Source organism: Balaenoptera musculus, chromosome 13 (genome assembly GCF_009873245.2).
Source record: "Balaenoptera musculus isolate JJ_BM4_2016_0621 chromosome 13, mBalMus1.pri.v3, whole genome shotgun sequence".
Lineage (NCBI taxonomy): Eukaryota > Metazoa > Chordata > Mammalia > Artiodactyla > Balaenopteridae > Balaenoptera > Balaenoptera musculus.
Window position 1 is genome coordinate 38,250,668 of NC_045797.1, and position 25,438 is coordinate 38,276,105.

Below are 25,438 nucleotides of genomic sequence, written 5' to 3' on the forward strand. Positions count from 1 at the left end.
AGCTGTATACATGACAGGTACTAGAGAATAGTAAAGTTTTACTGGAGGTGCAGGTGCAGAATCCGATGTTAAATGACTTGGCTCTATGCAGTTCCTCCCTCCCTTTCTCCCTCCCTCTTCCTCCCTCCCTCCCTTCCTCTCCTTCCCTGCTTTCCCCTCCCTCCCTTCCTTCCTTCCTTCCTTACATGTTGTGTTAGGCTTTGCAGTTCCTGATTCATGTTGGACTCTCAGCAAAGGACACATTGCCACAGGTCACAATCCTTGAAGCATTACTTAGAAATAGTTTAAATTGGGAATATTAATCCCAGGATTCCAGGTTCTACTGTACTAAACAGTTTGGAGGTATGGAGCAAAGGAATATTATTGAATTATTGAGTGGTCTTCAGAAATAGTTTGCAAGTTTTTGTGTACGTTGTATTTCTGAATCATTTCAGGTATTTATGCAAGCTCTCTGATCAGGAGTTAAGACAGAGTGCGGCTCGCAACATGGCTGACTTAATGTGGAGCACAGTGAAAGAACCATTGGACACGACGTTATGCTTTGATAAAGAAAGCCTAGATCTTGCATTTAAGTACTTTATGTCACCTACTTTGACTATGAGGTTGGCTGGATTAAGTCAGATAACGGTAAGCTGTATTTGCTTTATTTTTGGTAATTTTTTGTTTGTCCTCTCAGACTATCATCATTATCATAATACCTAGTATTTCTGGAGCCACTTATGCCATGCTAGGCATTGTGCTAAGTACTTTACATGCATTACTTTGTGTGACCCGTACAAATAATTTCTGTATGTTCTCTTTTTCTCTATTTTAAATATGAGGAGACTGAGGCTTAGATTTAGAAGGTTTTATACCTTAGGTCTTTTTGATTTCCTTCACTTTTTATTTTTTTTAAACTGTTCAGTTTTTTGCATTTAGAAAGCAGTGTTTTCAGAGAGAAAAATAGTTGGAGATTATAAGTAGTTAATTAATTTTCTAGGCAGCAGCCACAGATTATTGGGCCATAGACCAAATTTGACTAACAGAAATGTTTGGTTTGCACAGTAGCAAGTACTGTTTTAAATAGGGAGAAATACATATTATTGGCTTCTCCTGGAGGGGTGGGGTGGGGAGAAAGACCTAGTGTCCTTGGGTCTGTCTTCTTGCATGACAACAATTTGCTAGAACTAAGTAGTTAGCTGCATTCTTTAGAATGGATATATTTTCTCTGGTTTACCAAGGTCTGCGTTAGGTTTACTCCTTTACATTTGGGGCCTGTTTTTGTAGTGTAGTTATTCTGAAGTAGCTAGATTGTACCCATGTATTGAATTTTGTGACCTAGATTTTACCATGTATTGGACTTTGTAAGTGTTGAAAACACTTAATGACAGTTTCCCAAATCAAATCTTAAAAATGTATGTCTAGAAGCCTTTCCTGAAATTCGGTTTGTAATGACATATTACTTGCTGCCTTGCATTAGATTTTTGTGTCTTTCCCTTGTTCAGCTTTTTCTCTAGCATTCTTAGTGGAATAAAGCCTAAGTATTACTTGTGGAATGAATTAGTGTTTAAAAATGATAAAGGAAATAGCCAGACTAATTGGGAAGTATATATGTGTATCTGATTACCTATCTTATATTTTATACTTTTGATCTGGTTATTGATTATGATCTACATATATCAAACTGTGTTGGCAGTTGCTAACATATGCAAGAATAATTTTGGAAAAAATCTTTAATTTCTTTTCTCTATTTATAGAATCAACTTCACACTTTCAATGATGTGTGCAATAATGAATCATTGGTATCAGACACAGAAACGTAAGTAGGAGCATTAAATTTATGCGTAAGTACACTATTTTAATGTGTAGCTGTTTATGTGGTAAATGTAATTGACTTTATTAGATTTGAAGTGTTTACTAGAAATTCTTTGCCTTGTGGCTTCATCTGTACAGTCTTTAACAAGCTCTCAGAGGAATATATTGCAATTCTTCTCTTTTTAAAAAAACATAGTGTTATTTTTCACAAAATGCAAAGGGAGACTATTTATACAGGAGAATTTAATAGTAAAGAATATGGTACAGATAGTTTTCAGAAACCACACTTGATGCAGGAAAGGATCTCATTTAACACATTTTTTGGGGAAATAAACCAAGTTCATGATGCTCATGTATGAAAAGAAGTAGTTTTTACAGCTTAGGGCTTTTTAAAGTACTTAGAAATATTTATTTTTTCCAATATTTATTCCATTTAGTTGTCCATCCAGTATAGAAATCATTTTTTAAATCTTGGTAGTAATATTTTCTGCTTGAACAGGGTTACATAGTTTTTTGTTTGTTTGTTTTTGCTGTGCCGCTGTGCGGCTTGCAGGATCTTAGTTCTCTGACCAGGGATCAAACCCGTGCCCTCGGCAGTGAAAGCGTGGAATCTTAACCACTGGACCGCCAGGGAATTCCCCAGAGTTGCATAGTCTTAAGGTGTTAGAAAATTTGTAATTATATGAATGAGTCATATTTTTGCTTTACTGTAACTTTTATGCATTGATCTTAGTTTTGCTCTATGGAGCTAATCTCAGTTGAACCCAGCCCTTCATGAATTTGGAAACCAGAGACTATGTCTCTGCTTTTTCCCTCACATATTATGGTTTTTAGATTTATCACCAGACAAGTCATTCACTTTTGGCAGCATTCTTTGTCAGTGGTCCCTTAAAATGTGTGCCCTAGAATTGGTAGTATGCTAATATGCATTATAAATTCTTGGTAGCATTATAAATTCTTGGTCATACTAGGAGTGCTATTTTACACAGTCAAGATATTATATAGATTATATCCAATGTATATAAAACTACAGCTCTGGATTTCCCATTTGACCCCTCAGTACCCACCCTCCCACCCCTTCAGACTGCCTCTAGGAGAATCTTAAAATTGCCAATGCAGTAATCACTCCCTATCCCTGCAAAAAGACAAAAAAAAAAAAAAAAATCCTGGAATCACCAGTGTAGTAACCCCACATGTCCAGGTTAGGTCTCTGTGTTGCTGTGGATAGAGAAAAGAATGAATTCCATTCAAAAATGTGTAAGGTTTATACATACTAAAGATATGCTTAAGAGGGAGGAGAGTAAAAGTTTTGAGGAATAGTGGGTAGGACAGTTAAAGTTGGGAAGAGAAGGGTCCTGTACAGTGTGAAAAGATTGGAGCAAATACAAAAAGTGATAAATATTGTTGAAGCCTGTGAATTGGGTCTTTTTAAGCAGTTTTATTAAGATACAGATACATATCATAAAACTCACCTGTTTTTATAATGAATTTTAGTAAATTTACACAGTTGTGCAACTGTCATCACAGCACAATTCTAGAACATTTACGTCACTTCAGAAAGGTCCCTTTTGCCCATTTGTAGTCAATCCCCATTCTCCCCCCCACCCCCCACCCAGGGCCGCACCGTGTGGCACGTGGCATCTTAATTCCCTGCCCAGGGATCAAACCCATGCCCCCTGCAGTGGAAGCTCTGTCTTAACTGCTGGACCGCCAGGGAATTCCTTCAATCCTCATTCTTATCCCCAGCCCCACTAATCTTCTTTGTCTCTATAGATTTGCCCTTTTTGGGCATTTCCTATAAATGGAATCATATGACAGTGCCTTTTTCCATTGCCACCTTTCACTTATACTGTTTTTCTTGAGGTTCATTCATGTTGTGGTGTGAATCAGTACTTTGTTCCTTTTTATTGCTGAATAGTATTACATTATGTAGCTATATCACATTTTGTTTATCCTTTTACCAAAGTTGATGGATATTTTGAATGTTTCTACCTTTTGATTAGTATGAATAATGCTGCTTTAAACATTTGTGTACAAGTCTTTTTGTGGACGTATGTTTTCATTTCTCTTGGTAGATACGTAGGAGTGCGATCACTGGTTTGTAAGGTCATTTTATGTTTAACTTTTAAAGAAACTGTCAAAATGTTTTCCAACATTTCTGTATTATTTTATATTCCCACTAGCAATGTATGAGGGTTCCAGTTTTTCCCCCAGTCTTGTCAGCACTTGTTTTTATCTTTTTGATTATAGCCATTATAGTGGGTATAAAGTGGCATTTCATTATGGTTTTAATTTACATTTGCCTAATTACTAAGGATGTTGAACATCTTTTTATATGGTTATTTGCCATTCTGTTTCTTCTTCACTGGATTGTTTGTTCACTTTTTGCCTAGCTTTTAGTTGGGTTATTTGTCTTGTTTTATGGATTAGCATATGATCTGTACCACAGAATATTCATATGTGCTTAAGACTGTTTATTCAGCTGTTGTTGTATGGAGTGTTCAGTAGATGTCTTTTAGGTCTAATGAGTTTGTAATATTGTTTGTCTTCTGTATCCTTGTTGATTTTTTACCTACGCTTGTTCTATTCCATTATCAAAAGTAGGGCATTGAAGTCTCCAACTTCAGTTTATCCTCATTTGTGGATTTTGTTTTTATGAATTTGCCTATTTGCTGCAATTTATTTGTAACCCCCAAATCAGTACTTTTGGTGCCCTCACAGTCATTTGCGGAAATGCACAGAGCAGTAAAAAATGAGTCTGCCAACGTGCACGTTTCCAACTGAAGTCATACAAGGTGATACTCTGCGTTGTTTTAGCGCTGGTACAGAAATGACGAGAGGAAGGAAGTGGTAGGAGGCAGTGCAGTATAGTGCAAGAAGCTCTGGCTGTGGGCTGGTTGAAGGGATATGAATCCCAAGTCTAGCACATGGTATTGGGACAGCCTCAGTAAAGTCACCTCAACACACTTCTGAAGCTCATTTTCTCTTTTGTAAAATAGAGAAAATAGAATCTGATAAGTTATTTTTAGGATTTAAGATTCAAGGGTTCAACATGAGTTAATTTAGTGCATAATTTTGTAGAACTTAGCTGCCATGAGTAACAAGAGTTGACTGTACTATTTGTTTTTTTGTCCTTTCAAATCTATGGTGAAATATTATATACAATGGAATTCTATTCAGCCATAAAAAAGAATGAAATCTTGCCATTTATGGTAACATGGATGGACCTTGAGTGCATTATACTAAGTGAAATAAGTCAGAGAAAGACATCATATGATCTCATTTATATACGGACTTTAAAAACAAAAACGCTGAGATCAGCTTGGTGCTTTGTGACCACCTAGAGGGGTGGGATAGGGAGGGTGGGAGGGAGACGCAAGAGGGAGGGGATATGGGGATATATGTATACATATAGCTGATTCACTTTGTTATACAGCAGAAACTAACACAACATTGTAAAGCAATTATACTCCAATAAAGATGTTAAAAAAAAAAAAAAAGAAAAAAACCCCCCGAAACCCTAAGCTTATAGACACAGAGAATAGATTGGTAGTTTCAGAAGCGTGGAGGTCAGAGGAGGGCAAAACAGGTGAAGGAGGTCAAAAGGTACAAATTTCTAGTTATGAAATAAATAAGTCATGAGGATAGTAATGTATAGCATGGTGGCTATAGTTAATAATATAGTATTGCATATTTGAAAGTTGCTAGGAGAGTAGATCTTAAAAGCCCTCATCACAAGGGAAAAATTTTTTTTTCCTAACTATATATAATGATGGGTGTTAACTAGACTTACTGTGGTGATCATTTAGCATTTATACAAATATTGAATCATTATGTTGTACACTTGAAACTAACATAATGTTATATGTCAGTTGTACCTCAATTATAAAAAGAGTTTTTAGAAAAAGAGGATCAAATAAAAGAAAGCAACATTGAGAGATCATTGTAATACCCAAATGAGAGCCACGTCTCTTTTTTCAGAGGGAACGGGGTAGGGGGAAGGGTGTTGGTGGTCTATCTGTGATGGCATTTTTACATAAAGGGAAGAGCCTCCCTTGCATTGTTCTGACTGAAGTGGGAACTTCAAAACAAATCTTAGTTTTGTGAAACATCTTTCTTTAAAGGAGTTCTGCAAACGGATTGTAGAACAAATTGTGTACCTAAAGTTACTATATAAGATTTGCATTTAATCAAACCCTCTGTCTTCTTCCAGTCAAAGGCAAGCAGCAAGTCACATTATTGCACTGAGTCATTCTTTTAAAGAGAACACACTCTAGGAAGCACTTGATGCTAATGACATGTTCTTTTTACCCATCAAAGCAGTGGGTGACAATAATTTAAAAAAATATTCAGGGGTTCAGTATTAGCTAACTCAGTGCAGTGACGTTATAGAATATAACTGCCAAGAGTAGTAAGAATTGGCTGTATTTCTTTTTCTCCCTTCAGTTTTGTTGTTTTTTGCTTCATGTATTTTAGGACATTTTGTTGGGTACATATATGTTTATAGTTGTTATGTTCCTGATAATTTCATCCTTTCATCATTATAAAATGTCCCTCTTTGTCTCTTTAAAACAATTTTTGGTTTAGTCTATTTTGTTTGATGTTAGTATAGCCACTGCAGCTTTATTTTGTGTACTGTTTTCATGGTATATCTTTTTCCATCCTCTTACTTTCAACCTGTTTGTTTTTGGATCTAAAGTATGTCTCTTGGAGGTAGCATTTAGTTGGATTGAAAAAAAAAAAATCCACTCCTACCATCTCTCCCTTTTGATAGGAGTATTTAATCCAGTTACTCTTAATATTATTTATATAGTTGGATTTACGCCTGCCATTTTGCTGTTGGGTTTTTGTATGTCTTCCTTAAAAAATTTTTTTTTCTATTTCTCCTTTACTGCCTTATTTTGCAGTATGTCAGTATACGGTAGTACAGTTGTCCCTTGGTATATGCGGGGGATTGGTTCCAGGATCACCTGCGGATACCAAAATCTGCAGATGCTCAAGTCCCTTATATAAAGTCATGTAGTGTTTGCATATAAGCTGTACACATCCTCCTGTATACTTTAAATCATCTCTTGATTACTTACAATACCTAATACAATGTAGGTGTTATGTAAATAGTTGCAAGCATGTGGCAAATTCAAGTTTTGCCTTTTGGAACTTTCTGGAATTTTTTTGAAGAAATATTTTTGATCCTTTGTTGGTTGCATCTATGGATGCAGAACCCATGGATACAGAGGGAGTACTGTATACCATTTTAATTCCATTTTTTTATACTTTAAAAATTATTTTGCCAGTGGTTGCTTTATGGGTTATAATATGCATCTTAATTTAATACTGTCTACTTCACATTAATAACAATTCTAGTAAAATATAGGAACAGTGCTTCAGTATAGCTCTATTCCTTTGTTTCTGATAAGAAGTCAGCTGCGAATCTTATTGTGGTTCCTTTCTGTGTGCTTAGTTCTTTTTGTCTTGCTGCTTTTAAGATTTTTCTGTTGCTCTTTGGCTTTTAAGAGTTTGACTATGATGTCTCTGGGTGTTGATATCCTTGTGTTTATCTTAGTTGGCACTTGTTGTGATTCTTGGATGTGTAGATGAACATTTTTCATCAAATTTGGGATGTTTGACCATAGTTTCTTCAAATTTTCTTTCTGCTCCCCTTACTCCTTCTGGGAGTCCCAGTTTATACATGTTTCCAGATCCCTGAATGGTTGTTATTGATAACGTCCAATTTTATGCTTGCTCAGTTATAGTTACAGTTCTCAGCTGTTACAAAAGTCCCTGAGTCTCCTTCCAGTGTTTTTCAAGAAACTGAAAGAATGGGATTTATTTTTTAGAATTATTTTTACTTGTTGAATTGTCTTTTTGTATGTGAAAAATCATAGAGTTTGATTCATGGATCATAGCTTCTGTTGGGCTACTCAGAAATAGGTAAAATATACCACTAGTAGTTTTAATGTTTTACCCTTTGAGGCCATATATCTAATTCATAGCTTCTTTTTTTAAATCTTAAGAATAATTTTAAAATTAAATATAATTCTTCTATGGATAAACAAGAAAAGAAATTGTTCAGTCCTTCCAGTTTTTCTGTGTATAATTTACATAGCTGAAAAAATTTGCGGTCTTTTCACTGCTCATCCTATTTTGAAACCGTTTATCACTACTTTTTTTATTAGCTGTTCTTCTGTAGTAGCCATTTAAAATTTTTTTAAAGAATTGCTCTGAAAGGGCCTGTATCAATTAAATAAATTGAATCAACAGTTAATGACCTTCCAAAACAAAGTACCAGGACCAGATGGGTTTATTGGTAAATTTTTTTTTTAATGGATTAATTTATTTATTTATGGCTGTGTTGGGTCTTCGTTTCTGTGCGAGGGCTTTCTCTAGTTGTGGCAAGCACAGGCCACTCTTCATCGCGGTGCGCCTGCCTCTCACTATCGCAGCCTCTCTTGTTACGGAGCACAGGCTCCAGACACGCAGGCTCAGTAATTGTGGTTCACGGGCCCAGTTGCTCCGCGGCATGTGGGATCTTCCCAGACCAGGGCTTGAACCTGTGTCCCCTGCATTGGCAGGCAGATTCTCAACCACTGCGCCACCGGGGAAGCCCTCATTGGTAAATTTAACCAAATATTTAAGGAAGAAATTACACCTACCAATTCTCTATAGTCTTTTTCAGAAGATAGCAGAGGGAAGCCTTACTCATTGAGGTCAGCATTACCCTAATACCAAAACCAGACAAAGGCATTACAAGAGAACGATAGACCAGTACTTCCCATGAACATACATATAAAAATCCTCATAAAATATTAGCAGATTGAATCCAGCAAGGTATAAAAAGAATTATACACCACAACCAAGTGAGATTTAGCTCAGGTATTCAAGGCTGGTTCAGCATTTCAAGATCAATTAATGTAAAGTCAAATTTTGACAAGGTCAAATTTTATCATTCATGATAAAAAAAACTCTCAGTAAACTAGGCATAGAGAGGAACTTCATCAACATGATAAAGAACATCTACAAAACCTCCTACAGCTAACATCATACTTAATGATGTGAAGGTCAAAGCTTTTCCACTAAGGTCAGGAACAAGGAAAGGGTGTCCCCTCTCACCACTGCTTTTCAGCATTGTACTGGAAAGTCCTACCTGATGCAATAAGACAAGGAAATAAAAGGTATATAGATTCGGAAGGCAGAAGTAAAACTGTCTTTGATCACAGATGACTTGATCATCTATGTAGAAAATCTGAAAGAATTGACAGTCTCATGGAACTAATGAGCATTTATAGCAGGATTGCAGGATACAAAATTAATAATCAAAAGTCAGTCACTTTCCTATATATCAGCAGTGAACAAGTAGAATTTGAAATTTAAAATACAATACCATTTACATTAGCACCACAAAAAATGAAATACTTAGGTATAAATCTAACAGTATGAAAAAGTCTATATGAGGAAAATAACAAAACTCTGATGAAAGATAGCAAAGAAGAGCTAAATAAACGGAGAGATATTCCATGTCTATGGATAGGAAGACTTAAAATTGTAAAGATATCAGTTCTTTCCAACTTGATCTATAGATTCATTGCAGTCTTAATCAAAATCCAAGTAAGTTATTTTGTGGATCTCGACAAACTGATTCTAACATTTGTTTAAATACAGAGGCAAAAGACCCAGAATAGCCAACACAGTTTTGAAAGGAAAAACAAAGTTGGAGGACCGACATTACCCACCTTCAAGAGTTACTATAAAATTACAGTGATCAAGACAGTGCAGTATTGGTGAAAGAACAGACAAATAGGTCAATGGAACAGAATACAGTGCTCAGAAATAGGCCCATATAAATATAGTCAGCTGATATTTGACAAAGGAGCAAAGACAGTAGTACAAAGCAGCAGAGATAGGGTTTTCAACAAATGGTGCTGAAACAATTGGACAACCACATGGGGAAAAAAAAATCTAGACACATCTCACACCCTTCACAAAAATTAACTCAAAATGGACCACACACCTAAACATAGAATGCAAAACTATAAAACTCCTAAAAAATAACATAGGAAAAAATCTAGATGACCTTGGGTATGGTGGTAACCTTTTGAGTTCAACACCATGATCCATGAATTGGTAAGCTGGACTTCTATAAAATTAAAAACTTCTGCTCTGCGAAAGACAGTGTCAAGAGAATGAGAAGACAGCCATAGACAGGGGAAAATACTTGTAAAAGACACATCTGTTAAAGGACTGTTTTCCAAAATACACAAAGAACTCTTAAAAATTTAACAGTAAGAAAATGAACAATCTGATTCAAAAATACACTGACTTTAGCAGACACTTCACCAAAGAAGACATACAGATGGCAAATGAGCACATGCAAAGATGCTCCTCTTTCATCAGGGAAATGCAAATCAAAACAACGGTGAGATTCCATTGCATGCCTATTGGAATGGTCAAAATCCAGAACACTGATAACACCAAATGCTGACAAGGATGGTGGAGCAACAGGAACTCTCATTCACCGCTGGTGGGAATGCAAGAAGGTACAGCCACTTCGGAAGACAGTTTCATAGTTTCTTAAAAAACTCAGCGTACTCTTACCATATGATCCAGCAGTCATGTTCCCTGGCATTTATCCAAAGGAGTTGAAAACATGTCCACACAAAAACCTGCACACGGGTGATGATAGCAACTTTATTCATAATTGCTCAAACCTGGAAGGAACCAGTGGGCTAATGACAAATGAAACAAAATGGATAAATCTTAATGCTGAGTGAAAGAATCTAAATTTTATAAAAGAGTACATCCTGTATCTTTTTTTTACATGAAGTTCTAGAAAATGAAAACTATGTAATAACAGAAAGCAGATCATTGGTTGTCTGGGCAGTGGGTTGTGGGAGCTGAGAAAAAGAGGGATTAAAAAGGGGCATAAAGAAACTTTTTGGGTTGATGTGTTTGTTATCTTGGCAGTGCTGATGGATTCATAGATGTATATTTAAGTTTAAATTCATCGAACTATATACTTTAAATATGTTCAGTTTACTATATTTCATACATATCTCAAAGCTGTAAAAGACAAATTAACTGATAAACTTACACTACCTTATTGGTAACATAATCGTTTAATTTTCTGTGCCAGTGATTTATTACTCTAAAAGAATTGATAGCTCTTTTTAAAAAATGAAGGATAATCTACAACTGTTCAAAAATAAAAAGTTTACTTTTTGAAATGAAGGATGAGTTGTTCCTAAGTGTAACCAAGTGTTCTGAACAGTCAGTTGATAACTTTAGGGATCACATTAGCAGAACCTTCGTTAATATCAGGCAGGAAGGAGACTTGCCATTTGGCTTGGAGATTCTTCTTTTTTTCTTCCCCCACCCTTTTGGTAACCTACTTTTCTGATGTTATCTTACCATAGAGGACATATGGGGAAACCTTCCCTGAATGCCTCAGTGCCTACTATGGAGATTAAAAATGGGAAGGCAAGGTTTTGAGTAAGAAAATACATCACTTTTTAGGTGTTACCCTTGGTATTCTCACCTGTGTACCTGGTGTTAGTTATCCTAACTTTTCAGATTTTTTTTTGCTTGTTTATAAATTAAGGTAGTATTACCATTTTTTGTATTTCTGTTTCAGTTATTCTTCATAGTACTATTAACAGTTAATTGTATATAATCACTTCTTTATAATTGGTATGTGAACAGTTTTAGATTTTCACCTGAGTCTGCTTTTAGACATGGGAAAGAATGATACTAATATTTTTTTAAATGTATTAACTATTTTTATTATTTGACTTTAGGTCCATTGCAAAAGAACTTGCAGACTGGCTTATAAGCAACAATGTGGTAGAGCATATATTTGGACCAAATTTACATATTGAGGTTTGTGGACTAATATGTGACTTATCTGCTCTATTAAGAGAGAAGAATGCTTTTAAAAATTAACTGTAATAAGTTTTTCTTTTCCAGATCATCAAACAGTGCCAAGTGATTTTGAATTTTTTGGCAGCGGAAGGGCGACTGAGTACTCAGCATATTGACTGCATTTGGGCTGCAGCACAGGTAATATCAACAGCTTAACATAAGTGCTTCTTTATTATACGTTCCGTTCTAAGTTCTTTACTCCCCTGTAAGGTACGTTCTATTATTATCCTCATTTTGTCACTAAAGAAACCACGCCATGGGAAAAGTTGGGGATCAAATCTATGAAATCTGGCTTCAGAGTCCATGTCTTATCTTACTATACTACTGGTACAATCGAAGGAAATGAGAGTCAGTCAGTTAGAAGTTCTTGGTTTATTAACAGACATTTTCCTATTATTTTAACTTATACAATCAATGCTTCTGTCCTGAACATTATATTCATATGTTTCTTTTCTATTATACTATTTTCTTCTTTAATTTTTTGAATAGGCACATATCCATATGGTTCAAATTTCAAAAAGTAGATACAAAAGGATATGCTATACATTTTCCCCCTCCTACCTGTGTCTCCCGTGCATGCAGTTCCTAACCTCTCAGGTGCATCATAGATTTTCTATATAAATTGCCAATTGTAAACATTTCTCTTTCCCTGTCCTCTTTTTCACAGATGTATCATACTAAACGGATTTGGCTTTTTTTCACTAACAGTTTATCCTGGAGATAATTATTCCATATCAATATATAAAACACTTTTTTTTCTTTTTTAGGACTGCATAGTGTTTCATTATATGCATGAACCATAATTTATTTAACCAGTTCCTGTTCATAGGCACTATTTTTTCCAATCCTTTTTATTATAAACAATGCTACAATAAGTAACTTACAATAGTCAGCTAATCCATATGCAAAACTATTATGTAGGATAAATGCCTACTTATAAGTAGTATTGTCAGGTTAAAGCTTACGTGTGGTTTACTTGTGGTAGCTAATGGCGTGATAGTGCCACTTTCGCCTTATTCTCCTCAATAAACCTTTTTTTAACATCTTTATGGGAGTATAATTGCTTTACAACATTGTGTTAGTTTATGCTGAATAACAAAGTGAATCAGCTATATGTATATATATATCCCCATATCCCCTTCCTCTTGCGTCTCCCTCCCACCCTCCCTATCCCATCCCTCTAGGTGGTCACAAAGCACCAAGCTGATCTCCCTGTGCGATGCAGCTGCTTCCCACTAGCTATCTATTTTATATTTGGTAGTGTATATATGTCAGTGCTGTCTCACTTCGTCCCAGCTTACCCTTACCCCTTCCCCGTGTCCTCAAGTCCATTCTCTACGTCTGCGTCTTTATTCCTGTCCTTCCCCTAGGTTCGTGAGAAACATTTTTTTTTTTATAGATTCCATACATATGTGTTAGCATATGGTACTTGTTTTTCTCGTTCTGCCTTACTTCACTCTGTATGACACACTCCAGGTCCATCCAACTCTCTACAAATAACTCAATTTTGTTTCTTTTTAAGGCTGAGTGTAATATTCCATTGTATATATGTGCCACATCTTCTTTATCCATTCATCTGTCAGTGGACACTTAGGTTGCTTCCATGTCCTGGCTATTGTAAATAGAGCTGCAGTGAGCATTGTGGTACATGACTCTTTTTGAATTATGTTTTTCTCAGGGTATATGCCCAATAGTGGGATTGCTGGGTCGCATGGTAGTTCTATTTTTAGTTTTTTAAGGAACCTCCATACTGTTCTCCATAGTGGCTATGTCAATTTACATTCCCACCAACAGTGCAAGAGGGTTCCCTTTTCTCCACACCCTCTCCAGCATTTATTGTTTGTAGATTTTTTGATGGTGGCCATTCTGACCGGTGTGAGGTGATACCTCATTGTAGTTTTGATTTGCATTTCTCTAATGATTAGTGATGTTGAGCATCCTTTCATGTGTTTGTTAGCAATCTGTATATCTTCTTTGGAGAAATGTCTGTTTAGGTCTTTTGCCCATTTTTGGATTGGGTTTTTTTGATATTAAGCTGCATGAACTGTTTATATATTTTGGAGATTAATCCTTTGTCAGTTGCTTCGTTTGCAAATATTTTCTCCCATTCTGAGGGTTGTTTTTTCGTCTTGTTTATGTTTTCCTTTGCTGTGCAAAAGCTTTTAAGTTTCATTAGGTCTCATTTGTTTATTTTTGTTTTTATTTCCCTTTCTCTAGGAGGTGGGTCAAAAAGGATCTTGCTGTGATTTATGTCATAGAGTGTTCTGCCTATGTTTTCCTCTAGGAGTTTTATAGTTTCTGGACTTACATTTAGGTCTTTAATCCATTTTGAGTTTAGTTTTGTATACAGTGTTAGGGAGTGTTCTGATTTCATTCTTTTACATGTAGCTGCCCAGCTTTCCCACCACCACTTACTGAAGAGGCTGTCTTTTCTCCATTGTATAGTCTTGCCTCCTTTAACAAAGGTAAGCTTATCATACGTGCATGGGTTTATCTCTGGGCTTTCTATCCTGTTCCATTGATCTTTATTTCTCTTTTTGTGCCAGTACCATACTGTCTTGATTACTGTAGCTTTGTAGTATAGCTACAAAGTCTGAAGTCAGGGAGCCTGATTCCTCTAGCTCTGTTTTTCTTAAGATTGCTTTGGCTATTCGGGGTCTTTTGTGTTTCCATACAAATTGCGAAATTTTTTGTTCTAGTTCTGTGAAAGATGCCATTGGTAGTATGATAGGGATTGCATTGAATCTGTAGATTGCTTTGGGTAGTATAGTCATTTTCACAATGTTGATTCTTCCAATCCAAGAACATGGTATATCTCTCCATCTGTTTGTATCATCTTTAATATCTTTCATCAGTGTCTTATAGTTTTCTGCATACAGGTCTTTTGTCTCCTTAGGTAGGTTTATTCCAAGTTATTTTATTCTTTTTGTTGCAGTGGTAAGTGGGAGTGTTTCCTTAATTTCTCTTTCAGATTTTTCATCATTATTGTATAGGAATGCAAGAGATTGCTGTGCATTAATTCTGTATCCTGCTACTTTACCAAATTCATTGCTTAGCTCTAGTAGTTTTCTGGTAGCATCTTTAGGACTCTCTATGTATAGTATCATGTCATCTGCAAACAGTGACAGTTTTACTTCTTCTTTTCCGATTTGGATTCCTTTTATTTCTTCTCTGATTGCCGTGGCTAAAAATTCCAAAACTGTGTTGAATAATAGTGGTGAGCATGGGCAACTTTGTCTTGTTCCTGATCTTAGAGGAAATGGTTTCAGTTTTTCACCATTGAGAACAATGTTGGCTATGGGTTTGGAATATATGGCCTTTATTATGTTGAGGTAGGTTCCCTCTATGCCTACTTTCTGGAGAGTTTTTATCATAAATGAGTGAATTTTGTTGAAAGCTTTTTCTGCATCTATTGAGATTATTGTATGGTTTTTATTCTTCAATTTGTTAATATGGTGTATCACATTGATTGATTTGCGTATATTGAAGAATCCTTGCATTCCTGGGATAAACCCCACTTGATCATGGTGTATGATCCTTTTAATGTGCTGTTGGATTCTGTTTGCTAGTAGTTTGTTGAGGATTTTTGCATCTATGTTCATCAGTGATATTGGCCTTTCATTTTCTTTTTTTGTAACATCTTTGTCTGGTTTTGGTATCAGGGTGTTAGCTCTTAACGTTTGATAGAATTCACCTGTGAAGCCATCTGGTCCAGGGCTTTTTGTTTGTTGGAAGATTTTTTTTCACAGTTTCAATTTCAGTGCTTGTGATTGGTCTGTTTATATTTTCGATTTCTTCCTGGTTCAGTCTTGGAAGGTTGTGCTTTTCTAAGAATTTGTCCATTTCTTCCAGGTTGTCCATTTTATTGGCATATAGTTGCTTGTAGAAATCTCTCATGATCCTTTGTATTTCTGCAGTGTCAGTTGTTACTTCTCCTTTTTCATTTCTAATTCTGTTGATTTGAGTCTTCTCCCTTTTTTTCTTGACGAGTCTGGCTAATGGTTTATCAATTTTATCTTCTCAAAGAACCAGCTTTTGGTTTTATTGATCTTTGTTATTGTTTCCTTCATTTCTTTTTCATTTATTTCTGATCTGAACTTTATGATTTCTTTCCTTCTGCTAACTTTGGGGTTTTTTTGTTCTTCTTTCTCTAATTGCTTTAGGTGTAAGGTTAGGTTGTTTATTTGAGATGTTTCTTGTTTCTTGAGGTAGGATTGTATTGCTATAAACTTCCCTCTTAGAACTGCTTTTGCTGCATCCCATAGGTTTTGGGTTGTCTTGAGGTTTTGGGTCGTCTTGTTTTCATTGTTATTTGTTTCTAGGTATTTTTTGATTTCCTCTTAGATTTCTTCAGTGATCTCTTGGTTATTTAGTAGTGTATTGTTTAGCCTCTATGTGTTTGTATTTTTTATAGTTTTTTCCAGTAATTGATATCTAGTCTCATAGCTTTGTGGTTGGAAAAGATACTTGATATGATTTCAGTTTTCTTAAATTTACCAAGGCTTGATTTGTGACTGAAGATATGATCTGTCCTGGAGAATGTTCCATGAGCACTTGAGAAGAAAGTACATTCTGTTGTTTTTGGATGGAATGTCCTGTTAATATCAGTTAAGTCCATCTTGTTTAATGTGTCATTTACAGCTTGTGTTTCCTTATTTATTTTCATTTTGGATGATCTGTCCATTGGTGAAAGTGGGGTGTTAAAGTCCCCTACTATGATTGTGTTACTGTCGATTTCCCCTTTTATGGCTGTTAGCATTTGCCTTATGTATTGAGGTGCTCCTATGTTGGGTGCGTAAATATTTACAATTGTTATATCTTCTTGGATTGATCCCTTGATCACTGTGTAGTATCCTTCTTTGTCTCTTGTAATAATCCTTATTTTAAAGTCAATTTTGTCTGATATGAGAATTGCTACTCCAACTTTCTTTTGATTTCCATTTGCACGGAATATCTTTTTCCATCCCCTCACTTTCAGTCTGTATGTGTCCCTAGGTCTGAAGTGGGTCTCTTGTAGACAGCATATATACGGGTCTTGTTTTTGTATCCATTCAGCCAGTCTGTGTCTTGGTTGGAGCGTTTAATCCATTTACATTTAAGGTAATTATCGATATGTATGTTCCTGTTACCATTTTCTTAATTGTTTTGGGTTTGTTTTTGTAGGTCTTTTCCTTCTCTTGTGTTTTCTGCCTAGAGAAGTTCCTTTAGCATCTGTTGTAGAGCTGGTTTAGTGGTGCTGAATTCTCTTAACTTTCAGTTGTCTGTAAAGGTTTTAATTTCTCCACCAAATCTGAACGAGATCCTTGCTGGGTAGAGTAATCTTGGTTGTAGGTTTTTCCCTTTCATCACTTTAAATATGTCCTGCCACTCCCTTCTGGCTTGCAGAGTTTCTGCTGAAAGATCAGCTGTTAGCCTTATGGGGATTCCCTTGTATGTTATTTGTTGCTTTTCCCTCGCTGCTTTTAATATTTTTTCTTTGTATTTAATTTTTGATAGTTTGATTAATATGTGTCTTGGCATGTTTCTCCTTGGATTTATCCTGTATGGGACTCTGCTTCCTGGACTTGATTGACTATTTCCTTTCCTATGTTAGGGAAGTTTTCAACTAAAATCTCTTCAAATATTTTCTCAGACCCTTTCTTTTCCTCTTCTTCTTCTGGCACCCCTATAATTTGAATGTTGGTGCATTTAATGTTGTCCTAGAGGTCTCTGAGACTGTCCTCAATTCTTTTCATTCTTTTTTATTCTGCTCTGCAGTAGTTATTTCCACTATTTTATCTTCCAGGTCACTTATCCGTTCTTTTGCCTCAGTTATTCTGCTATTGATTCCTTCTAGAGAATTTTTAATTTAATTTATTGTGTTGTTCATCATTGTTTGTTTGCTCTTTAGTTATTCTGGGTCCTTGTTAAATGTTTCTTGTATTTTCTCCATTGTATTTCCGAGATTTTTGATCATCTTTACTGTCATTACTCTGAATCCTTTTTCAGGTAGACTCCCTATTTCCTCTTCATTTGTTTGGTCTGGTGGGTTTTTACCTTGCTCCTTCATCTGCTGCATATTTCTCTGTCTTCTCATTTAGCTTAACTTTCTGTGTTTGGGGTCTCCTTTTAACAGGCTGCAGGTTAGTAGTTCCTGTTGTTTTTGGTGTCTGCCCCCAGTGGGTGAGGTTGGTTCAGTGGCTTGTGTAGGCTTCATGGTGGAGGGGACTGGTGCCTGTGTTTTGGTGGGTGGGGCTGGATCTTGTCTTTCTGGTGGGCAGGGCCACATCCGTTGGTGTGTTTTGGGTTGTCTGTGAACTTAGTATGATTTTAGGCAGCCTCTGTGCTAATGGGTGGGGTTGTGTTCCTGTCTTGTTAGTTGTTTGGCATGGGGCCTCAAGCACTGGAGCTTGCTGGCCGTTGGGTGGAGCTGGGGTTTAGCGTTGAGATGGAGATCTCTGGGAGAGCTCTCGCCGATTGATATTACGTAGGGCTGGGGTGTCTCTGGTGGTCCAGTGTCCTGAACTTGTCTCTCCCACCTCAGAGGCTCAGGCCTGACACCAGACTGGAGCACCAAGACCCTGTCAGCCACACGGCTTGTGGAAGGGGACCAGAGCCAGCTGGAGGGGAGAGTCCTGCAGAGAAGTGAATAGGCTGCTAGATCTTTTTTTTTTTCTTTTTTTTAAAAAATCATGTTCTTAAACTTCTTTTTATTTGCTAAACTGATGGGTGAAAAGTGTTTTCATTGATGTTTTAAATTTGGATTTCTTTTGTATGAATCAGGTTGAAAATCTTGTGCTTAACCACCCTTTTTGTTTCGTCTTCTGGTGATGTTTATATTCTTTGCCATTTATCAGTTGCTTTACTTATTTTCTTTTTTTGTAGGAGATCTTTATATGTCAATGAAATCAGACTTTTGTTTGTGTTCTGAGTTATGCCTACATTCTGCTTTGATGTATTCTTGCTGTTTTAGTTAAGGTGGTTTTTGCAGTTGAGTTTCAAGTTTGTGGTTTCGCACTTGTGGTTGAATTTTTCATGACCTGTGGCTTTTGTGTTATGGTTTGAAATGTATTTCAAGATTACAAGAAAATTCCCCTTTAGTTCTTTTCTGTACATTTTGTTTCAATTTTATATTTTAATCTTCAATAGGAATTTATCATGGTTCAAAGGGTCATGTACATATCCAACATTTCCCCCCATTTTTTGGTTATATAGTTGTCCCCATTCCATTTGTTCAGTAATTTTTCTTCTCCTCACTGATTTGAGATACCAGTTTTATCTTGACTGGGTCAATTTCTGGACTTTGTCGACTGACCTATTGGTATATCTAGTCATGATCTATATATCAGAGATTGGTAAACTTATGACCTGTGGGCTGGCCACTTGATTTTGTAAATGGTTTTTTTGCAACTTAGCCTTGCCTATTCTTTTTCATATTTTTGTCTGTGGCTGCTTCCACACTGCAGTGGCAGAGTACAGTATTTGTAACAGAGACCATATCACCTGTAATCTTAAAATATTTACTGTCTGGCCCATCAAGAAGACATTTATTAGTCCTTGGTTTTATACTAATGTATTTTCTTTTTCCCCCTTGTGTCTATGTAATATTTCTTATTATCTGGCAAGGCTGATCCTTTCTCCTTATATTTTTTTAAAAGAATTGTTATGTCTCTTATTTTTCCATGTGAATTTTAGCATTGATTATTCTTTAAAAATATTGTTGTTTTTACTGTTATAATGTTTATTTTGAGAGGTGAAGTTGTCTTCCTATCCAAAACACGATATGCTATTTGTTTCATTTTGTTTCATTTAGCATTTCAGAGTTATTTGTGTATAGATTTTATTTCATGTTAAGCTTATTCTTAAGGATTTTGATTTTATTTATTATTGCTATTAAAATAGCCATTTCTCCCCTTATATTACTTGCTTTCATCCATTATACTTTATTTTTTCCATATACTTAATGATCACTGCATATATACTTTTTATATACTTAAGCATTTTCAAATTTTTGATTTTTAATAATTGTGTGCCTTGAGACCTTATATTGGTTGTGGTAATTTTTCAATATAGTTTTTTTAACTTCTCATATTTAATATTGTCTATTTATAGATGATTATCATTTTAACACATTAATGAAGCAGTTCATATTTCAGAGTAACCCTAAAATACTTAGGAAATTCTCTTTCATAACTTTCAGAAAATGTTCTTTTTAGTAGATTTTTAAATTTTATTTTGTTCATAGCAAGGCAAGCAAAATATGAGAACAGTGATATGGTAAGTAATAGAGAATAAATAACTAGGAATAGTGAAGCACTGTTTATTGAAGCTGAAATTCATCAAATTTATAATTAATAATACGGTGTATTAAAACTTTTAGTGTTTTACCCTAGCAAGCGTTTCAAGTTACCTAATAAGGAAATGATTTAAAAATTCTGACATAATCTGTGATACAGTCTGAAACAACTTAAAATATCTGTAAAAGTTAGTTTAACAAGATTAAATAAGTATATTTTAAAGGTTATTTTATTTGGGCTTTTCTATGTTTTGTTACTGCTTTACTTTTGAATATACCACAGATTTAGAATTATCAGGAATTTTTACATTTTGAGTTCTTTTTATTTGAGCACCAAGTGTAACTGGCTTCCAAGTGTCCAGGGTTGGTTGGTTTCATACAGTCTTGCCTTAGTTTTTTTTCCTTCCCTCTGGAGTAAGTTTTTGAGGTCACTTTGCTCACTTGATACACACACTTCACCAAGTAATAATTGGATTGGCTGCTGGTTTTTTCATTGTTTGTGTCACAACTCTTATATTGGAATCCAAGGAGAAAAAAGACAAAGGTGATAAACGGGAAATTGATTGGAAAAAAAAAAGTGGTTTATAAATATTTGAAAAATGCTTATCTTTGATTATAATTAAACGTAAGTTCAGCTAACATAATAGCATTTTTATGTATTGGGTAATTCTCATTATGTTTAACAATACACTGTATTGACCACAGTGTGCTATAGCTTTAGGAGAACAATATAGCAGTTCTCTTTCTGGTAATTTATCCTCTAGATACATGTACATGAAGATGTTTGATACAACATTAACTACACTAGTAGATCACGAATGTCTGTCACTGTAGGGCTAGTTAAATAAGTTTTGGGACATCTGTTTAATAGAATGTTCTGTGGCCATGAGAAGGACTGAAGTTGCTGTATTATGCTCATGTGGAACAACCTCCAAGAAATATTTTTATTAAACACTATTTATTAAATATCTATTATTTTATCTAAAATAGTAGTTATTTTATTAAGAGAAAACAGCAAGTACACAGTGTATTCTTTCACTGCATATTAAAACAGTTATAAAAAGGGGATGTACATACACGTATATGTACTCTTTGTACTTGTGACTGTCTGAACTATTTTGGAAAAACAGACAAGAAAATTTCACAGGTTTGCTTTTGGGGAAGTGACCTAAGATAGGTGGGAGACTTTTATTGTCTACGTTTATGTAGACTGTGAAAATTTTACATGTGTTTATTAATTTTTCAGTACATATAAAAACTAGTATATAAAGTTACAGTAAACATTTAGACATTTAAATGACTTTGTCTGCCATTTAAAATTACTTATTATTCTGGTTTGACTGAGTTACCTCTCTACACCTCCCTCTTCATACCCTTTCATCATAAAATCTTTTAGTCATAGGACATCAAAAAAATAAACTTCAGAATCTTTCCACTGTATTGGAATTTATTGTTAAATGCTTTCCATATTTGAAGAACTTATACATAAATTTATGTAACTTTCTGAGATAATAATCTTATCTTAAAATGCAGCTAATAGCTTTTTGGGAATAGATTTTCATGTCTCAATGACAGAAGTAAAATTCCCTAGGATTTAGAAGGAACTTAAATATCATCTGATTCAATTGTGCATTATGTATATTTTGAGGGGAAGTAGTTCATAATTTTCATCAGATTCTCAAAGGGTTTATGTGATGACTAATTTTAGAAATGCTGATATACACTCTGTTGGTTATTAGCTTCTGCATGTATATTTGCACACACATTTAGATTACTGCTTTATGAGACATTGCATACTGTTAGCATGTGAAGTTATGATTATACTTGAATTATAATCTGGCCACTGCAATATCTGCCTCTATGTTACATCTTATGATTTGAATTCTATTCATTCCTGCTTTTTTAGGAGCTGTTAATATGAATGATAATTCCTTCTTGTATTATGTATTCAAACCTCTTGTCTATACTGTATTCTTTCTTTTATGTTGTTGGGTCTTTCCATATGCCTTTGCTATCCATACTTAAGGAAGACGACTGGTAAGTGGCCTAGATGTTCTTGGGTGTTGTGAAGTATTTTTCCATTACAGCTGTCAGATGGACTCCTGGGAATGGGAAACAGAGGAAGGAATGAGAAAACAGAGGATTTCATGTTCATGTCTCACTCCTGCTGTCCATCAGATCTGGTACTCAGATGAGTTCAGAAATTTTCCCAGTTCCAGTGGGAAGATAGACCTATCTCCTCTGCAGCTCACTCACAAATTATTCTGAGCTACAGCTTTCTCTACGTGTACATTTAAAAATGTATTCCCGGGGCTTCCCTGGTGGCGCAGTGGTTGGGAATCTGCCTGCCAGTGCAGGGGACACGGGTTCGAGCCCTGGTCTGGGAGGATCCCACATGCCACGGAGCAACTGGGCCCTTGGGCCACAGCTACTGAGCCTGCACATCTGGAGCCTCTGCTCCGCAACAAGAGAGGCCACGATAGTGAGAGGCCCGCGCACCGCGATGAAGAGTGGCCCCTGCGTGCCGCCACTAGAGAAAGCCCTTGCACAGAAACGAAGACCCAACACAGCCAAAAATAAATAAATAAATTTATAAAAAAAAAATGTATTCCCATTCATTTCAGTCATTCAGAAATTTGTTGAAATCTCTTATCTATTATTATTAATAGTAATTTTATTTTTTGGCTGCACTCTGCGGCATACGGATCTTATAGTTCCTTGACCAGGGATCTAACCTGTGCCCCGTGCATTGGGAGCACGGAGTCTTAACCATTGTACCCCCAGGGAAGTCCCTCATACCTATTATTGATGCTCATTTTCTTTGTGGGTTTGTTTCTTTTCATTCTAAAATACAGTAATGATTGATTTTCCTCTGTGGAAGATGAGGAAATTCCCATCATTTTTCTCTTCTCATTTTCCACTTGCAGTTTTTTTTTTTTTTTACTTTTTTTTTAAAGAATTTCACGTTATTTATTTTTTGGCTGTGTTGGGTCTTCGTTTCTGTGCGAGGGCTTTCTCCAGTCGCGGCAAGCGGGGGCCACTCTTCATCGTGGTGCGCGGGCCTCTCACTATCGCAGCCTCTCGTTGCGGAGCACAGGCTCCAGACGCGCAAGCTCAGCAGTTGTGGCACACGGGCTTAGTTGCTCCGTGGCATGTGGGATCCTCCCAGACCAGGGCTTGAACCCGTGTCCCCCGCATTGGCAGGCAGACTCTCAACCACTGCGCCACCAGGGAAGCCCTCCACTTGCAGTTTTTATTATGTTATTTTTATTTTATCAAGCTATGTAACTTTTAAGTTCTATGCTATAAACCATAATTTCCACAGTTGTTTAATATTAATTTTGTATTTAGGTATATGATTTACCACATATTCTTTTCCTTCATTCTTGTTTTTCTCATTCCTTTTTCCTTACTCTGAAGAGAAATTTATGGATATTTTGTTCTGGGTTTCTACACACTTGAGATGTCTGATTTCTTTGTACTTGAAGAGTTTGATTGAATGTCATATTACTAGAGCCACTCTTTTGTTTTCCATCAGAACTGAGTAGTATACATGAAGAGTAGTCGTTTTCTGAACAAACAACTTTTATTTTTAATATTTTACAAAGATAATATCCTATCATTTTTTGTTGGTAGAATATTTCTCTCATGTTCAGGTGTTCATTAATCCCATGAGGGTTTTTCTTTTTAACTTGTTTTGAGTTTTTGGTTGATGGCCTTTAACATATATTTTTTCCTTTATTTAAAAATTTTTTATTGTGGTACAAATGTATACAACATAATTAACCAATAATTTACCATTTTAACCATTCGTAAGTGTACAGTTCAGTGGCATTAAATACATTCACAGTGTTTTTTTAACCATCATTTGTCTGTATCCAAAACTTTGACATCATCCCCAGTAAAAACTCTGTACCTGTTGAACAATAACTCTCCATTCCTCTTTCCCAGGGGGCTTCTGGTTTCCTCCATTCTACATGTGTCTGTATGAACTTGCCTATTCTAGGTACCTCATTTGATGGAATCATACAATATTTGTCTGTTTCTGGCTTATTGTACTAAACACGGTTTTTTCAGGGTTCATCCATGTTATAGCATATATAAAAATTTTCTTTCTTTTTATGATAAATAATATTCCATTGTATGTATATACCACATTTAGATCCATTTATCCATCAATGGACATTTGAATCAATTCCACCTTTTGCATGTTTATTGTAGATAATTACTTCTATGAACATGGATGTACAAATACATGTTTGAATCTCTGCTTTCAGTTCATCTGTATATGTACCTCAGGGTAGAACTTTTGGGTCATATGGTAAATCTAGGTTTAACCTTTTTAGAAACCACCAAACTTCTGTAGCAACTGCAGTATCTTACATCCCAGCAGCAATACAGGCAGGTTCTAATTACTTCACATCCTTGTCAACACTTTTTATGTCTTTTTAAAAAAATTTAGCCATCCTAGTAGCTGTGAAGTGGTATCTAATTGTGGTTATAATTTGCATTTATTTGCATTTTAATGACTAATGATGTTGAGCAGCCTTTCATGTGCTCATTGGCCATTTGTGCATCTTCTTCGGAGAAATGGTTATCCTTTTTTTTTAAAAAAATTAATTTATTTTTGGCTGCATTGGGTCTTTGTTGCTGCACACGGGCTTTTCTCTAGTGGCGAGCAGGGGCTACTCTTCCTTGCGATGCATGGGCTTCTCATTGCAGTGGCTTCTCTTGTTGCGGAGCACAGACTCTAGGCGTGCAGGCTTCAATAGTTGTGGCACGTGGGCTCAGTAGTTGTGGCTTGTGGGCTCTAGAGCGCAGGGTCAGTAGTTATGGCATATGGGCTTAGTTGCTCAGCAACTTGTGGAATCTTCCCAGCACAGGGCTCGAACCCGTGCCCCCTGCATTGGCAGGCGGATTCTTAACCACTGCGCCCCCAGGAAAGTCCCAGAAATGTTTATCCTTTGCCTGTTCTTGAATTGGGTGGTTTGAGAGTTTTTGTTAAGTTTTAGGAGTACTTTATATAGTCTGGATATTAATCTCTTATCAGATATGTAATCTGCATATATTTTCTCCAGCTCTGTAAGTTGTCTTTTGCTTTCTTGAAAGTATCCTTAGATGCACAAAAAAGTCTTAATTTGGGGACTTCCCTAGTGGTTTAGTGGTAAAGAATCTGCCTTGCAATGCAGGGGACGTGGGTTCAGTCCCTTGTCAGGGAACTAAGATCCCACATGCTGTGGGACAGCCAAGCCTGCACGCTGCAACTATTGAGCTTGCCTGCCTCAGTGAGAGAGCCTGAGTGCCGCAAACTACAGAGCACATGCACTTTGGAGCCTATGCACCACAGCTGCAGAGCCCACATGCCCTGGAGCCTGCACATCATAACTAGGGAGAGAAAAAACCTGCACGCCACAACTAGAGAGAAGCCCGAGCGCTGCAACAAAGAAACCTTGC

The 25,438-nt window shown here is 36.0% G+C and overlaps 1 protein-coding gene across 7 annotated transcripts in view; it reads left to right on the plus strand.

Moving 5' to 3' along the window:
- USP34 (ubiquitin specific peptidase 34) overlaps positions 1-25,438 on the plus strand; it is a 236,854-nt gene that overhangs the window by 69,682 nt on the left and 141,734 nt on the right. For all 7 annotated transcript variants that reach the window (XM_036873004.1, XM_036872997.1, XM_036873001.1 and 4 more), the window contains exons 7-10: positions 435-627; positions 1,737-1,798; positions 11,586-11,667; positions 11,755-11,847. In XM_036873004.1, coding sequence (XP_036728899.1) covers positions 435-627; positions 1,737-1,798; positions 11,586-11,667; positions 11,755-11,847 — 430 coding nt within the window. The remainder of the gene's footprint in view (positions 1-434; positions 628-1,736; positions 1,799-11,585; positions 11,668-11,754; positions 11,848-25,438) is intronic.